General features: G+C 41.0%; 1 protein-coding gene across 4 annotated transcripts in view; it reads right to left on the bottom strand.

The window, feature by feature from the left end:
* Positions 1 to 18,437, bottom strand: part of MYO16 (myosin XVI) — a 610,989-nt gene that overhangs the window by 187,052 nt on the left and 405,500 nt on the right. For all 4 annotated transcript variants that reach the window (XR_006215346.1, XM_042980064.1, XM_042980054.1 and 1 more), the window contains exon 21: positions 2,805 to 2,877. Coding sequence is in view for 3 of the 4 variants with exons in the window: in XM_042980064.1 (XP_042835998.1) it covers positions 2,805 to 2,877 (73 nt within the window). In the remaining variant the exon portion in view is untranslated. The remainder of the gene's footprint in view (positions 1 to 2,804; positions 2,878 to 18,437) is intronic.

Here is an 18,437-nt window from a genome sequence, read left to right as displayed (position 1 = left end):
CATTTCCTATTAACTGAAATAAATTCGTATCTAAGGAACCACAAAGGCCCATCTTTTAGAGTTGCTTGGGGACACTGAGATTGGAGATGCTGAGGTTTTGAAATGCTTTTTAGTTATCTCCTCCGATTGTCCCTGTTCTAAACATTTGTCAGGCTGCTTATGGAGGAACAATTGACATACATACATTTATTCCTGAGTAAGAAAACCGCTAGGAGATCCACTCTGAAGATGTCTTCTTTTGAATTTATTCTTAAGATTTCAATTGAAAACATATTTACTAAATTTCTGTTATATACAAAACGCGGTACCAGACACAATTTCAATGCCGTAGGAGTTGACATTCTAGCAAATAGCTGATAGATGGGTCAAAACGCTCAAAAGAGAATAAAATACACAGTTATAAAGGCACTAATATTCTTCCGGGTTTGATTCTGAACACAATATTGATTTGTTAAACATTTTGTTGAAAGTTTGCAATGGAATATAAAATGAAGAAGTTCACGTTGTCTTAGCAACTCAAGAATCTAGAATGTAGCATTCAAACCAAAGCTTTTAATATAAGTTCACATTCAGATTTAGAAATCTGCTAAATCCACTATGAGAAGAGATTTGAAATCATCACAAAGAAAATAATTTTATTCTTCTGAATGGCTCCTAGTTGCAATTGTATACCACAGCCCAACAAACCTAGGAAAAAGGTACATTTTTCTAAAGAAAGAAATATTTTTTTTCCCTAACTTAAATCTAAGAATTGGTTTTGAGATTTTACCCAGCCGTGCCTCAAACTACCTCTTGGTATTTAATAGAGACTCATTCTTTAGATCTGAAAACATGCCGTGTCTTGCGATATGAAAATATCAGGCTACGAATACGTTCTAAAATATGTAATTAAAATAGCTACCAGAAAGAAAGCGTAAGGGGTACATATAATTGTAATAAAACAAGTAAGTTTTAATAAGGAAACAACTTAAATACTTTGTACATCTCGGTCATCAGCACAGACTGGATGGATAACTATGTGGGGTGTAGAGAAGGGGGTTGGGAGTGTGGCCCCACAGAGACTGTGAGAGGACACCGCCCCACCTGTGGTTTCTGCATGTTGCTTACCAGGAGGTGGAGAAACCAGGGAGTGTCATTAAGGGACATGGCAGCTTGTATGTTTTCTAAGGCAAAAATGTCGAGAATCAATACCACCTCCAGACTGCGGTCAACTACTCATGTTGAGAGATGCATCCCAGTCATGGCCTGCGGACCCACTATCTTACCAGTCAGTCCTTCAACTGCCCTGTACCCCTGTGCATCGCTAGTCTCCTTAGAGTAAGTGACGAATAAATAAAACCACAGTCCCCCTCTCCCTGCTTAGCCGTGGATACAGAAGTCCGAAAGGACAAGAAGTCTATGGTCTTATTTCATAGCAGACTTTTGTAAAGTTTTGTAAAGAACATGATTCATGGTGACTCACCCTGGATTAGGTGAGTCAACATGATTTAGTTTCTATTCACAAGATGCCGCACCAGTGTTTCGGGGGGGGAAAATAAGGCTGAATTTTAAAAGGTTTTCAAGTGTTCCCATTTACAACAGTTAACAGTGGCCCTCCGCTATTTCTTACACATGGACATGAGTTAGAAGAATGATGCCAGAACCTCTATGCCAGTAACCAGCTTAAACCCCACAGCTCTGTAAGTCTCTTGTAAAGGAGACCAAGGTTCGTTATAGATTTCTTCCTCTTGACCAAGAAAGCTCACAGAATGGGGTTTCAAATTCACATCTGGTGTCATTAACCACCACATCATCTGCCTTGAGAAAATAAACCCAGGGGCACCTGGGTGGCTCAGTCAGTTGAGCGTCTGACTCTCGGTTTCGGCTCAGGTCGTGATCTCAGGGTTCGTGAGTTTGAGCCCCGAATGGGGTTCTATGCTGACAGTGCGGAGCCTGCTTGGGATTCTCTCTCTCCCTCTCTCTGTCCCTCCCTGACTCATGCACTCTCTCTCTAAATAAAGAAAGAAAGAAAGAAAAATAAACCTGAACAAATGACATAATTATTCAAAGCTCTCCCTAAACACGGCCCACTTGTGATTCTTCCCATGATGTAGCACAGCCTGGTTTTCTCTCTTTCCACCAATACCTCTTTATTGGTTTATCTCTCCTTCCCTGCTGCCCTGGACAAGTTCTCTTTCTACTCTCTTCTTTAACAACTAAAGTTTAGATATGCTTACTTTGATTTCATGAATCATACATTACTAAGGAGATACTTAAAAAACAAGAAAAGACACTAGCACTTTTCAAAGTGCCCTAAATTGTAAGTGGATTAAAAACAATCAGTGCCTCTTTAATCTGTTTTTTTTTTTTTTTTACGACTTTCCGACAGGCATATGTATGAATGCCACACAGAGCCGAACCTACAAGTAACAGTATTTAGCATGATGGAGTATTTCCATTCTGATTTTTGGCCAAGGTTTTTGAAGACCTTTGCCTTGATTCCACAAAGCGACACCCTCTGTCTCTCAAACCTTGTTGAAACAACATCTCTGTAAGCACAACTCAGCTCAACACTGTCTTTTAAAACAAGTACTTCAGTTTAAAAAAAAAAAAAATTATGCCCGTTGTTTACAGGCCACGTAAAGAGGATGGATACGCCCATGAACTAGGGATACAAATTTTAAAACAGGATAGCAAAGGACTTATTTTAATTCTGTATTTGCAAGTAATCATGCAGATAGTCTCTACTGAATAAAGGAGTCAATTTATTAGCTGAAAAAAAAAAACACATTAAAGTGATAAAGTTTCAAAAGAAATGCACTTACTTGTTCAAATTCATTCTTTTGAAATTCTTCAAAACCAAAGATGTCCAATATTCCAATATCCAAAGTCTGTGTGCTGAAAGGAAACAGTGAATCAGTGACCAAGCACACACAGAGCCCTTAAGTGACCCCTGGCCCCATCCCCTCTTCAGGTCAAAGACATCGGAACACTTTGCATATCACTTTCCAGTAGAACTAAAAACAGCCAACAATTATCTCAGAGTCTCATACAAAAGCTCTGAAAAAGAAAAGTGTTCTTTTAAGGCTTTAATTTAAACACAGATACGGGAGTACAACACACTGATTTCTAAGCTTAGAATGTGACGGTATATGGGTGGCCCCGTATTTGCTCCTCTGAAACAGTCTTTGTGTCTCTACTTCAACTGCACGTGCTTTCCCTGGAAAGAATGTCAACCTGCCGACATGCCCTCAGCAGCTCCTCCTTCTCCTCCTTGTCTCTTGTTAGACCACACGGGCAGTAAGTCCCGCCGTTTCTTCATCACGTGTCAATGCGGTACAAGCCACGATGAAGCTGTGGGCACCTTCTCTGATAGACCGAACTGTGCCACGTCAAAAAGCACAGAGCGACCTTCCTAAAGAAATCCTCATAAACAGAGAAGAACAAAGGAGATGATCCGTGGGCGTACAACTGGAAGAAAGCGGCGTGAGCACCTTACGATACTGCTGTTTTCGGTGAAAACTCTCTCTCCTGGAGTTTGCTAGCATCTTGGAAGGTCCAGCCACAGATGAGGAACCTCATGTGAGTGAAGAAAGCGGGGAGGAAAACCTAGGGGTGGTGGGAGCCCCGACATCCTGGACTCTGCGGGGAGCGGGGGCACCACGGGGACAGGGCATGAGGTGGCTTCTTACACAGAAAGCCCCAGATGATTCTGGAACGCTGGTCAGCAGGCGGGCACATACCCAGCCTTCCCACTGCCCTGCTCTGGAGTATCATCAGGAGGACTGCTGTCCTGATTCTCTGCCAATGGCTGTGATATTTGATCATCGTGGATTGTTTCAATCCCTTAGTTGATGCACCTTCAACCACCTTAGTTGATACACACGCTGGTGTTGTTTTCTGTCCACTTGACTGGTCCAAACCGCACAACTGGAAACTAACTTTCTTTTTGTGCCTGTATTTTTTTTGCACAATCCGTGCAGAACCGTCATGCTTTAGGGTCTGTAAGATGTCACTTAAATGACTAATTTCTCATAAAAAGGCAAGGTAATGATTCTATGATATCTTGTCACAGAGTAGTGATTCTATGATATCTTGTCTCTAGGCTTGGTTCTTGTAGACGGTACAAAATATGAGCTTCGTAAGCAGGAAAGACAGTATTTTAAAAGCCCTTAACACAAATTTCACACGGCAGAGAATATAAAGCAGCGAGGGAAAGAGACAGTCATTAAATGGATGTAACCAAGTCACTGATTTAACTTTTCAGAGGGAAAAATAGTTGGCTTTGTACCTCACCCTGTGTGTCCAGATAAACTCTACCTGGATTAGAGAGATAAACGTTAGAGCAGAGAAGCTCTGAAAATGTGCAAGTAAACAAAGGTGATCGTTTTTTCTGCTTTCGGTTCTGAGAGAAATCAAAAGAAAATGGTTAAAAGGACGATGACACAAATACCAGATTCTTTTGTATTTGTAGAAATAAAATTAAAAATGATTAGAGGAAAGTATTATTTTCAAACGTGTTTTCTCATTTATCTTCATAGATTTTTTTTTCCTGATTGGTTGACCCACGTGTCCAGTCACACGTCATCCTGCCTCCTTCCACCCTGATGACTTTACAGTGTGACGGGGGACACCAGGGTGACGCTCACTCAGTGGTGGTGGTGCTGAGGTGTAAGATGAGCTGCTGTGTTAGGGGTGTGTGTGTGTGTGTGTGTGTGTGCGCACATTTCACATAATGAGCTGCACTGTTTCCGTTGTAGGCACTGGGTGACAAGGGTGACAAAGCTTGCCAGTTTTGGAGATGTTCAGCCTTGGGTAGGAATCCTGGTTCAGACACTTTTTAGTTGGACAACTGTAGGCAAGTTACTAGAATTTTCTGTGCCACAGGCTCATCATCTATGAAACTAAGGCAGCGAGTATTATCTGTCCACCCAGATGGTTGTTACAATTGTCAATAAAATTCTAGGACAAGAGCCTGTAGACAGTGCGTCTCTAATCACTGCAAGTTGCTTTTAAAAACACATTTCAGGGTGCCTGCGTGGCTCAGTCGGTTGAGCGTCCGACTCTTGATCTCGGCTCAGATGGTGATCTCACAGTTTGTGAGTTTGAGCCCTGTGTCAGGCTCTGCATTGATGCCACTGAGCCTGCCTGGGATTCTCTCTCTCCCTCTCTCTTTGCCCCTTCCCTGCTTGTGCTTGTGTATGCTCTCACTCTCTCTCAAAATAAATAAAGTTAAAAAGAAAAAAAAAAACATTTCCACCTGCTATAAAAATGAACAGGAGGGCTCACAGAAGAAACATAAAGGGCTAATAGGTAGATCACAAATGTCAATCTCATTACAATTACAAAAGAAATAAAATTTTCAAAATTAGGATGAGAACGATATTCCCACACACTTTTGTTGGGAGCTTAAATTGGTAGAGTCTTCTTAAATAACAATTTGGTTATGAGGCATAAAGCTTTGACACCCTCGTATCATTCAAACCAGGATTTCCATAGACTGGAGCCTATACTCAGATGATTATCAGAAATGCAACTAAAGACCTACAAACAAGGGTGCCCACCATTATCTTCATTATAGTAACAACAACAAAAAGAAGTAACAAAGACCCCACAGAGACATGATTAATTAAACAGCATGCATCCTCTCATGGGTTAATTTAGTGAATCTATCAAGTTAATAGAAAGCACTATGTAACTTCTATGTAAAGAATAAGGCCAATTATATATTCAGAAGACCTATGACCTCTTTAGCCCAAGAAGAGAAATAGACATACTTTTGTTTACTTCTTTTTATTGTTCTGCATTTTCTAAGGTTTCTATACTGAAATACTATATTTTTATGACCAGTTAATATTTGATGTTTACAAAGACACTGCAAAAACACAGAAATGTTCTTGAACAGCAATAAGCTATAAAACTAAAACTAAAACTAAAAAAAAAAAAAACCTAAGCTGGAAACAGAATTTATACCATTTGTATACTGAGCGCATTGTAGTATAATTTCACCCATGTTAAAAAGTAAATCTGTGGCACAAAACAAGTAAAGCACCTGTTAGCAATAGATGTCTTCACTGGTAGGCCTACAGGTGATGTCTTAATTTCAAAATGTTTACTGGGGGTGCCTGGGGGGCTCCGTTGATTAAGCATCCCACGTTTTGATTTCAGCTCAGGTCATGATCTCAGGTTCACGAGTTCAAGCCTTGCGTCGGGCTCTGTGCTGACAGCACGGAGCCTGCTTGGGATTCTCTCATTTTCCCTCTCTCTCTCTCTGCCCCTCCTCCATTCTCTCTCTCTCTCTCAAAATAAATAAACTAAAATAAATAAATAGAATGTTCTATACTGGATATTAGATTACTCATTATCATCAACTTTTATTAAAAATATATATCTGATGGAACACATTTTGGGCATTTTATGAGTTGGTGGAGGAAAGAACAACAATTACCTCAGGGCAAAGAGAGGGGTGGAGCCCAACAGTGAGGGCAGAGAAGGGCATCTGGCTTCCCAGGATGGGAAGAAGCAGCAGGGACCCCAGGGTCAGGGAGAGAGAGCAGGGCTGTGCTCTGAAGGCCACGTGTTGGTCTCCAGTGTGGATATCTCATGCCAACTTATACCAGAATCTCCCACTCAGGCCTTGACTCCTTGCCCGATTCCCTGCTGGTTTCGGCAACACCGGTACCATATTTATAGTGCATGGTGTTGAGGGAGACTGGGAAAAAGGGAGAGAGCTATCAGTGACCCGATGTCACCACCTATGTCCTTCCCCTTCTCATAGGGAAGGTGACTTCCTCTTGGCATGCAGAGGAAGGATGTGGGGGCCACCCAGGTGTGTTTGGGTGAGCAAAACGTGTTAGAGATTCCAATTCAGCTTCGGGTGGGTAGATGATTAATTCGCAACTTAGAGTAGCATAGATGTGGTTGAAAGAGCACTCCTTCTATAGGGTTTTCCTCCATACTTCATAGATACTGGATTCCAAACTAAATTTGGCCGCAAAAGAAAAACATTATGAAAGAAAAAGATGGGAAGGAAGAAAAAAACCCAACTCGGGGCGGGGGGAATTAATGCATCTTAAGGATCCACTTTGCAACTACTGACAGACCTAATGTGTTCACTTTTTTTCAAAAATCTATTTCAACCTTTATGATTGAATGAAATATGGGTCTGTTACTACAATAGCAACGCAGGCAGAAAGGTCACAAGAACTTGTAGCCAGCAAAGTGCCCACGCCGCGTGGCAGTCAGCATTACTGTCATTTTTCTTATTGATATCTTGACTCATATTACACAGGCATTTAACCCAACATCCTATTTCTAGCCGGGAGGAGCAGACAGAGGTCATCTGATCCACCAGGATTCGATCCCACAGGCAGAATTAACATATTAATGAGATGGTCTCTTCACATTCAGCCTTAGGATTCTACTGAAGGCTTTCCCTACGGTTAACAAAACTGCCTCGCTTGCAGTAATTTATTAGTAAAATACAATCCCTTTTATATCAGAGGTGATATCAAACGCCAAGGCAATTGTCTGGTTTTGTTCTTGCCTTTCACGTGTGCAAGAATAGGAAGGGGGGAAGGTCCGGATTCAAGAAAATGTCTGCCCTGAAACATGGATGAACTAAGTTTATTTGGGCAGAGAGGTCCAGTGGTTTGCATGTCAGGTGCTGTCCTCGATCGTCCCTTGAAAGGTTAACTACAGAGTGATCTTAGGTATTTAGCCATTTTAGGAAATAGCTCAATCCTGCCTGATGCAAAACCCTTAGATGCAGCCAGAACCGAATCAGTCTCTTTGGCTGATCTTTGACCTATAGGACCCCAGACGGAGAGGGGGAAGACTGGAATCTAAAATCACTGCAGACTAGAGCAATCCGCCTGTCCAGACACCCCACCCTGGGAATCAGATGCACTTACACGGAGGGGATGGGTGCGAAGTTCCTGAAGATGTTGGGCCAGGATCTGGCCTTCCCCAAGTCTACCACCCAAATGCTAGAGAATTTAGTTAACCTAACCCGCAAGGTGCCTCATTGTGGAGGCCAGTCACTAGTCCTGCAGCCTATCTGAATCTCGCAAGGTGTTTGCTCATCCGTGCCAGGAGGCAAGGGTGGGACTCCGGGGTGCTTGCTTTGGGGAGTCCCTCCTTTTTATTCTTTGACCGAAGCAAAGTACATGAGGTTTATTGTTTTCTGAAAACATGTCAGAAATTAGGGAAAGAGTGTGCAGTTGCTGACAAGCTGAACTGGAACCGGGTGATGGGTGGGGACACTGTCACCAAAGCAGCTGTCTGCCTCCTACTAGCCCACGGATATCACACACGCCTACATGGTTCCAGTCCTTCTTTGCACTCCTTCCACTAGAAAGAGAAGTTAGGGAGTCAAAAGCTGAGACCTCTTGAGATGAAAATGGCAGTTAATTAGCCTGGATATACAAGAAAATCTTGGGCTGGGAGTAAAAATCTGAGCTACCGTTTTATGGAGTCGTGTTTGTCAAGCACCGTTAAAACATTTAAAATGCTTTATTTCATTTGGCCTTAATGACTAGCCTGTGAGGTAAGTACAGTGATCACCCCATTCTACAGAAAAGAATACTGAGACAGGGGACAGTGAAGGTCTAAGTTGCCCAACGGCACCCATCAGGATTAGACGGACCCAGGACTTCAACCCAGGCTGTCCAAGACTAGCCCCGCCTCCCAGACTAGCCCTGTGAATTACCGCAGAAATCGACTGCCAGCTGCTGGTCCTAGAACCCAGCCTGATTCTGGCCTACAGGAGCTGGGAAAGGAACCCTCCCCGCATATAAGAAGAGCAGAAATAATAAAAGATCACTTAAACCCTCCCTCTCAGCGAAAACTACAACTCACAGCTGGAAAGCATTAACTAGAAGAGGTGAGAAGGGACTCCAGAACACTGCTTTGCAGATGGAAGGAAAAGCCTGGATAGTTCTTCACGATTTCAATCTGTAATTGACAAGTACAGGGAAGCCTCACCGCGTCCTTCAGCCCGTCAACAGCTCAGAGTAGAGGACTTGGTGGTGCCCATCCCCAAGCAGCCTGCAGCGAATCTGCGGAACAATGAGCCGGGAGAGGTCAGCCTCAATTTCAGACCACGGTGACTTCTTTGCGTACTAACACCTCCCGAAGATCGGTGTCTGTGAAGGCAGGTAGCTTCGGGCTCTAGGGCTCCCTCCGTTTCTTAAATGAGCCGTTGAGGAGATTCTCCAGTGTGTCCTCTGTCCTGTGGCCATCTGAACCTGCACACTCTTAGCTCGAGTTCAGAGCTCTCCAGCTCACTGTGCTCTCTGCCTCCCCAAGAGAATGGGTAACTCTTTCTTGACCATAAAAACAAAAACAAAAACAAAAACAACCCTTTCTTGAAAAATTGTATTTGTTTTATGAGCTTCTCGGACACTGTCCTAGTGTGAATTTCCTGGTTCTTCCGGTGGTTCTGATCTAAGTAAGGCTCAGGTGGAGACAGAAGATGCAGGGAGATGGAGGAGGAAGGAGAGAGGCAGAATGGAGAAAACAAGCCAACGGTGTATCTGATGCCTGTTTCCATCCTTCAAACCAGGTTAGATCATCACAAATTAGGTAATTAGAATTGTTGTGATGTAGTCTGTGGTCTTGAGATACACACAGTTTTAACAAAAGTGCAACTGGGGCGCCTGGGTGGCTCAGTCGGTTGAGCGCCGACTTCGGCTCAGGTCACGATCTCGCGGTCCGTGAGTTCGAGCCCCGCATCGGGCCCCTGTGCTGACAGCTCAGAGCCCGGAGCCTGTTTCAATTCTGTGTCTCCCTCTCTCTGACCCTCCCCCATTCATGCTCTGTCTCTCTCTGTCTCAAAAATAAATAATCGTTAAAAAAAATTAAAAAAAAAAAGTGCAACTATTACATAGGCCATCTATACAGGGCTATCCATGGAAAAGTGTTTGTTTTTAATTGTCAAAACAAAAATCAAATAACATGTGACATAAAATCATTTTGACTTTAGCCACCCCAGTCAGTTAACAGTGTGTCCCGAGGTCCTGCAACTCACGGATGGCTGCAATCTATCCAGCAAAACATATTTTAAGAGCTACCAAATATTTGGGTGTAACTGTTGTTTGCCAACTCACCCTGACTGGGAATCACAGACTCAGAGGTCTTGAAACCAAAAACAAACCAGAGGTTTGCAAAGGCCAAGCCTCCATGTACAGGCAAATGGAATATGAACCTTACAATTTTGGGGACTGACACAATTAAGTTTCACAAGGCATAAGTGTCTTACTAGAGCTTTCTTTAAAGTTAAGTGTCAGGCTCAGAATAGAAATCCTGGTCTCTTGCTTCCTTTAACACTTTAAAAAAAAATTAAAACCCAGACAAAAGATAAAATTACTGTACTCAACGTAACACTTCAATCCACTGGCTAGAGACCACAGGAAAAAGCGATGTTCCATTTTCTCCTTTCCACGCTTTCCTGTTTTCCGCTGGTTCACCGAGATGTAACTGACACACAGCACTGCACCTTTAATGGGTCCCACGTGCTGATCTGATACACACATATACCGCAAAATGATCGTGCTCTTTTAACAGAGTTCCTTTTCTCCCTTAAGAGTGATTCTCTTTGCACCCATGCCCTCCTGTTTATGAGAGCTGGCTTCTTAAGGTTTTAAAGAGCACATCTGGATGTTTCTGGGAAATTTAATAGGAAGTTTTGAGGAACCTAAGTCTTCCTCACCCCAAGGTTTGGGATTTGGGTACGCAGATGAGGGAACCAAGCGTTTGGGAACACTGGGAAGTGGAGAGGTATCTCAGCATCTGTCACATCATCCCTAAGATAGTTGTCTTTCCAACAATCGCCTTCGAATGAATCAAATACAATCTGTGGCTCAAAGTAGGCGCTGTGAAAATTAAATTGATTAGACAGTGATTTGTAGCAAGCAGCTGTTCCTGGATAACCGTCTGTCCCAAAACTCAGTAAACGAAAACATTAAGTATTTATTATGACCCCTCAGCCCTGCCATCAGGTTGAGGCTGATCTCACCCGAGGGCCTGAGGTTGGCTGGGGACTGGCTGGCTAACAGACTATTTCTTATTTTCCACAAGCAAGCCCCCAGATGTAGGCACATAGCAGTGACAGGGATCTGAGAAAACAGATCTGCATAAGGGCTCAGAATTGGAATATAGTTATCTTTGCTGTATTCTTTTTTTTTAATTTTTTCAAAAATTTTTTGACATTTATTTATTTTTGAGAGAGACGGCGCATGAATGGGGGAGGAGCAGAGAGAGAGGGAGACACAGAATCGAAAGCAGGCTCCAGGCTTTGAGCTGTCAGCACAGAACCTGATGTGGGGCTCCAACCCACTAGCCGTGAGATCATGACCTGAGCCTAAGTCAGACACCCAACCGGCTGAGCCACCCAGGCGCCCCAGTTTTAAAATTTTTTTAATGTTTGTATTTATTCTTGAGACAGAAAGAGACAGAGCTTGAGCAGGAGAGGGGCAAAGAGAGAGGGAGACACAGAATCCAAAGCAGGCTCCAGGCTCTGAGCTGTCAGCACAGAGTCCGTCGCAGGGCTTGAACTCATCAACCACAAGATCATGACCTGAGCCGAAGTTGGACACTCAACCGACTGAGCCACCAGGCTCCCCTTTGCTGTATTGTCTTGGCTGGAGCAAGTCACAAGTGCAGCTCAAGTTCAAAGAGAGGGGAAATAGACGTAACTCTCGATAAGAGAAGTGTTGAAAGTCCTACTATATTCCCCACACAGATGCAGAGAAATGAAGAACTGGGACCACTCAATCTACCAAAGCCTCTTCTCTTGAGAGGGGCTTCTAACTAATTCATTTTTTAGTTCATTCACCTTTTCAGTGAATATACACAGAACACTTAGTTTTGCAAAGCCCTGTTCAAGATGTCAGAAGTCCACCTACAAAAAAAGCAGAGAACAACCCTGCTCTCGGGGTCATGTCCATATAAAAATATCTGAAACTTTACATAACGATTTTCTGGGAAATGAAGACACCATCTATATTTGAAAAGGTTAATTTAAAATTTTAGTTTTAAAACTATGCTTTCTTATCATTCTTCTGGCAGTCTTCAATGTGGGAGGTGTTTGGGGGAAAACTTGGGTTTCGATCCCAACATACTTGGGGTTCGTACGTGAAATCCATCATTGCCAGACTGTGTGACTAAGGCCCCTTACTAAACCTGAATTCCAGTTTCTTTATTTAAAACAGGCCCCTTACTAAACCTGAATTCCAGTTTCTTTATTTAAAACAGGCCCCTTACTAAACCTGAATTCCAGTTTCTTTATTTAAAACAGGGAGTCCGCAATACTCACCTCATGGCTAATGTCAATATTAACTTCAGTAATCCTTGGCACAAAGCCCAGCTCATTTATAGGTAATGTCTAATAAATGATAACCACGATAATTGCATCTTTTTTTTATAAGTACACCTTTATCACGTATTAACATCTGCACAGTAGCCAGGCTTAGAAATGTATTTTTAATTTTTTTTTTTAACGTTTATTTGTTACTGAGAGACAGAGAGACACAGAGCGTGAGCAGGGGAGGGGTAGAAAGAGGGTGAGACATAGAATCTGAAGTAGGCTCCAGGCTCCAAGCTGTCAGCACAGAGCCCGATGCGGGGCTCAAACTCACAAACTGTGAGATCATGACCTGAGCCAAAGTCGGTCACCCAACCAACCGAGCCACCCAGGCACCCCGGAAATGTATTTTTAATGAGATGGTATATGAAGCAAAAAAAAGTTGAAAAACCTGGAGCTGACAGAACCCAAAAATGTTGAAAAGCACATCCTCCTCAATTAGAAAATTGTAATAGAAACAGGCAAACAATATTTAAACTTGCGGTACTGACATTTCCTCCCTGGTGTTTTCTTCAGGGAGAGACAGGGTCACCAAGAGCCAGATTGGGACATTGTGCTCTCATTTCTGAACGGCACTGCAGCATTATTTATTCTGGCAGAACAGCCACTGTGCTCAAATGACAGGCACAGAGGAGCATAATAAATACAGATTTGGTTAACTCTATTGAGCAGGACAGGTTATCAAGGGGTGGAAAAGAGGCCAAATGCATTTCCCGAGTTAGAAGTAAAACAAGAGAGTGGGCATGGCCAGCAGTGCGATGAATTTTATCCTTTGGATAAAATATACAAGCTCTAACCTCTGCAAGCTGGGCTCAAAAAAGAAATGGAGAAGGAGAAGGCTGGGAGGTTTTTCATTAGCCTTCTAAATCACCGAGTTTCTTACACATTTTGTTGAATCTGTTTGAGTCTCCAAAAATATTTGCAAATTATATGATGGTCGTTACCAAAAACGAAAAGCAACCCCTGTTTGATACGAAAAATGTCATACTCTCATAGTTATGACAAATCTCTTTTTCCATCTCCTGAAAACATGTACTTAAGGGAAAAGTACATGGTTATTTATTGGTTCAATAATCCACACTGTTCTTCAAACAATTTATCACACAATCATGATTAATATTTAAATGTATCCATTATTGTGTCCATAGTATTTGGTAATGTTTATAACAAGGGTGGTAAAATTTTAACCATTATTTTGTATGTATTATGTGGCAATTTAAAATTTTGTCTGAGCATTACAATAAATGCTGCTTTGGTAAAACTCTAATATTTTTCATTCCTCTCGATCTTTCTATTGGAAAAAAAAATGGATCTCCCAAAATAATGAAAAACAAATGTACAATTACAGAGAAAAGGTTCTTAGCTCTTCAGGAAATCATTATACATATGGGTGTTTTGGTAAGGAAACGGAGCAGAAGGAGAATTATTTAGAAAGCAGGTTTGTCTCAGATAGTTTTCTAAATTGTGTAGTTCTGGTTGTCATGGCGATAGCACCATGATTTAAATAAGTCTACACAGAAATAGAAGTCACTCATACTATATTCATAAGAATCAAAGAAATCTCATTATTTAATGGGGAAAAAACTTCCCAGTTTGGGTGAAGGGAGGGAAAAACATGGTGTGTCAAATTTATTTTTCTGACAAACTGTTTGTTATTTTATCTCTGAAACAGCATAAAGACAAAATATTTAGAACTAAACAACAAAGGGAGCGCTACATGGTAAGCGTCTGGAAGGCTCTAGGTCCTTGGGAGATCCTTTACAGACTCAGGGTCAACAAAATCATTGAAAAATAGGAGACAAACATTCCACTTAGGAAGTAGGGGGAAAAAAAAAACAAAAATAAAAAAGCAACATTCAAAGGAAGTGAAAACAGGGATATAATGAAACTGCAGGACCTAATAAAAGGAATAAATTAACATGAAAAATGAAAACAAAAAAGATGTTTTAAGACAAATAATTTTCAGAGGCAGGTTTCAAGCAAGATTCTTCAGTGATATTGGGGCAAAGGCATAAATAAATAACCAGGAATGTCAATGTTGTCAAACTACAGCTACAGGAGAGATTGAAGGACTGTAAAACAAAGCTATGATTTAGTTGGTGAATACATTTAAAATTAAAGTGGACAGTTTTCTACAAAATATGAATGACTTAAAAAAGAAACAAAACCATCTGATTAGACCTATAAACTTTAAAATAATGAGTAGTTGGGGCACCTGGGTGGCTCAGTTGGTTAAGCGTCCAACTTTGGCTCAGGTCGTGATCTCACAGTTCAAGCCCCACGTCGGGCTCTGTGCTGACAGCTCAGAGCCTGGAGCCTGCTTCGGAATCTGTATCTTCCCGTATCTCCACCTCTCCCCTGTTCATGCTCTGTCTCTCTCTGTCTCCCAAAACTAAATAAATGTTAAAAAATAAATTAAATAAAATCATAAAATAATTAGTATTCGAAAGGCAATCCACCCTCCACCACCTGAAAAGATTTTAGAAAGACTTTCACCAGGCATTCAGGGCACATACCATCTTCCTTTAGCCCACACCGTTTTAGAGAGGCGAGAAACAGAGAAAGCTACGCAATTTTCTTTTTCACATAAACCTGAGAGCAAAGGATTGGATAAGAAGGAAAAAAAAATAGAATCTCTTCTCACTAGTGAAAATAAATGTAAACATCTTTAATAGACACTAGAAAATTGAATCTAGGACATTATGACCAAACAGAATTCACACTCTAAATGAAGAATTTTTCAACATAAAAAATATATATATACGTCAACATAGCTTGCCATGTGAGCAAAGAAAAGGAGAGAGTCACAGTACTCTCAATGTGTACAGGAAAAAAGCTTTACATTAAGCTTTACATTGAAAACACTTAGGAAAGATTATCTCTGAAATCCTAAGTAAGCAGATTACTTAAAGGCAGATATTTAGAGGTATTACATTAATTTGGAAACAAGAGAAGAATATCTACTATCACCACAAATTATCAACATTATACTGGCCATGCTAGCCAATGCAATAAAGGAAGAAGAAATAAAAGACATAAGACACAAAGAAGAGAAAAAAAAGTAATTATGATCATTTACATTAGAAAATACTAAGCTATTCCACAGGAAAATTATTAGAACTAATAAGAAAAGTCAGCAGGGTTTCTAGATAGAAGATCAACATATGAAATGCAAGATTGAGAGTTCCCAATAAACAAATTAAAACGTAATAGAAAAATGGCAACAAAAAGTACAAGAGCATAGAAAAAAATCAAGATGTGCAAGAAATTGACAAAAATACAAAGATATTTAAGAAAAAATACATGAACAAACAGAAATAAAGATCATATTTATGGCAGAAAAGAATCTAAACAAACCAATTCTCCCCATATTAATCTATAAATGTATTTCTAGTTGAAATCCCCAAAGAATTTTTTTTATGGACTGAGTCAAAGTGATTGTAAAATTCATATGCAAACGTAAAGATCCAGGGATAACCAAAACAGAGAGGAAAATAAAAAGTTATTATATGAGGACTTACTTATTAAAACAATATGTTATTGATACAGTTTTAGTGAAACAGATTAAAAATCAGGAGGGGAAAAAAAGCATTTCTAATAATTGGGGATAAGTGGGGGAGGGATCGTGGAAAATTTGACTAAAAATATAAAATTTTATCAATCCTTCATATAAACAGAAGTAAATTCCTGATGTTTTGAAAATCTAAGGGTTTTAGGAACAAATGGAAGGGGACTCTGAGGTAGGAAAAGGCTGTCTACTAGGGGCCTGAAGTCAGACCACCGCGTCCCGGCACAAGATAGCATTTCTTCTTCTTCTTCTTTTTTTTTTTTTAACATTTATTCATTTTTGAGAGACAGAGAGAGGCAGGACATGAGCGGGGCAAGGGCAGATAGAGAGGGAGACACAGAGTCCAAAGCAGGCTCCAGGCTCCAAGCTGTCAGCATGGAGCCCGACACGGGGCTCGAACTCACAAACCGTGAGATCATGACCTGAGCAGAAGTCGGACGCTTAACCAACTGAACCACCCAGGCGCCCCAGCATGTCTTCAATTCTTAATGTCTCACAATGTTATACAGATTTGCAACAACAACATCTAAACAAAAAACAAAAAAAAAAACAAAAAAAAACAAAAAAAAAACAACTGTGGGAAATTTACCCAGGATTGATGATATTGCTGTATCTGAGGCGGAAGAGGAAGAAGAAAGGATCTTTGTCAGCAAACAAAAGGAACTTGAGCTTTTACTTGTAATCTCCCTTCTTCTATGTGAAAAGTCTGAAGCGGAAGTGGTGAGTGTTGGCAGTGTTCCTTCTAGATAGGAGGTGAGTGACTGACCTGGCCACACCCTCCCTACCCTTCCTGATACGTACATCTCCCCCCACCTCCACAAAAAGACCCTTCATGAAGACAGATACCATAAAAAACTGGGTAAGTCTATTTTCTTTTTCCCACAAATGCACAGCAGGTGTTTGAGTATTTCTATGAGGCAATTGGGAATGAATAATATAAATTCATTTATTAAAGAATTAAGTACATTATAATTGATAAAGTCATGTACAAAATAACATTTTGCCAACTCTTAATGACTTAGGAACCGATGGTCTGGATTTTTAGATTATCTCTCTTGCAGATGTCTTTTTGATTTGTACTATCCATCAAAGAGTTTAAATCTTGATAATTATTTTAATAAACTGTTAAGGGAGAAAATTAAAACTAATAAGTAAATATTTGGTTTTTAATTGGATTCATTTACACCTTCGATCCTTACTTCAGAAGCAAGTTTCACTTCGTTCCCAGTTTTGTGTCTCTAATTGAGGACAGATAATGTCTCTGACCGTTTTTGAACTTTTAACCAGAATTTATAAAATTCATATCAAATGAGACAGAGACAGAGAGAGAGACAGAGGGATGAGAGAATGAGATTTTACTTAGGATTTTCAAGTGAGGTTCAATACATCATACGGTCAGATGTTTTCTTGGGGAAATTAATTACCAATTTATCAGAATAACAGTGAAAAAGCGTTTAATATCTAGACATTTTTTTCTTACTCCACTTGCCTATCACTTAGCTTACCATTTAGATTGCTACTTCACTTATTTCATCCCCAAAAAGATGGGGGGGGGCGTATTTCAAATTCTCTAATCCTTAAGTGTTATGGGGAAGATGTGTGTGATTTGGCAAAAAGATACTTTTAAGTTTATTTACTTATTTTGAGAGAGTGAGCACACAAGCATGGGAGGGGCAGAGAGAGAAGAGAGAATCCCAAGTAGGCTCCAAGCTGTCAGCCCAGAGCCCCACACGGGGCTTCAACTCATGAACCATGACATCGTGACCTGAGCCGAAACCAACTGTCAGATGCTCAGCCGACTGAGCCACCCAGGCGCCCCACCGGCAAAAAGATTTAAGTTATTTTTAATATCCCTTGGCTTTGTGATGGTCACCAAGCCCTGCCCTACCCCACACTGTTGACAATCACTACAGATTGTCCAATCAGCGACGTGGGTAGTTCCCAAGGAGAAGAAGACACTTAAAACTGGAGTCAGGAGATAATCGTACAAGTTCTCTCCCTACTTGGGAGGATGATGGAGCACAGATATTCTGAAAAATCACATTCCTCCTTTTCAAGAAAATCTTTCCTCCTCATCTGGTTCAGGAAGGAGTAAAACACAGCCCACTTAAAGCCTCCAGCTGGAGGGAATGATGGCAAGCCCTCAGCTAACACAGAGGCGACGCATCTGTGGGTAGCATTTGGCAGGGTAATGATGCTGTTGCACCGTTTTGAGATATTCAAGTCACAGTGATGGACCATTCTCATCCCCAGGGACGCTCCCAATGGCTGCCACCTTGGAGAAGACGAAACAGCAAACTTGTAGCTCAAAGACTTAACCTGCCCAAACTGGCCTCGTTTATTGGCAAAAGATAAAACAAATGGTACTTTCTTAAGAACGTGTATAAATGTTATGGCCACATTGCATAGCCTTTTAAAAGTCTTTTTAAAAAGTCAGAGGTTGCACCTGACTTTTCAAAGAAAAAAGAAGAGCCTTCTGGTTAAATAATTTAAGAACAATATAATCACACATACACACACACACAC

Source organism: Panthera tigris, chromosome A1 (genome assembly GCF_018350195.1).
Source record: "Panthera tigris isolate Pti1 chromosome A1, P.tigris_Pti1_mat1.1, whole genome shotgun sequence".
Classification (NCBI taxonomy): Eukaryota; Metazoa; Chordata; class Mammalia; order Carnivora; family Felidae; genus Panthera; species Panthera tigris.
The sequence above is the reverse complement of the archived record's forward strand: the minus strand, read 5'-3'. Positions and strand labels throughout refer to the sequence as shown.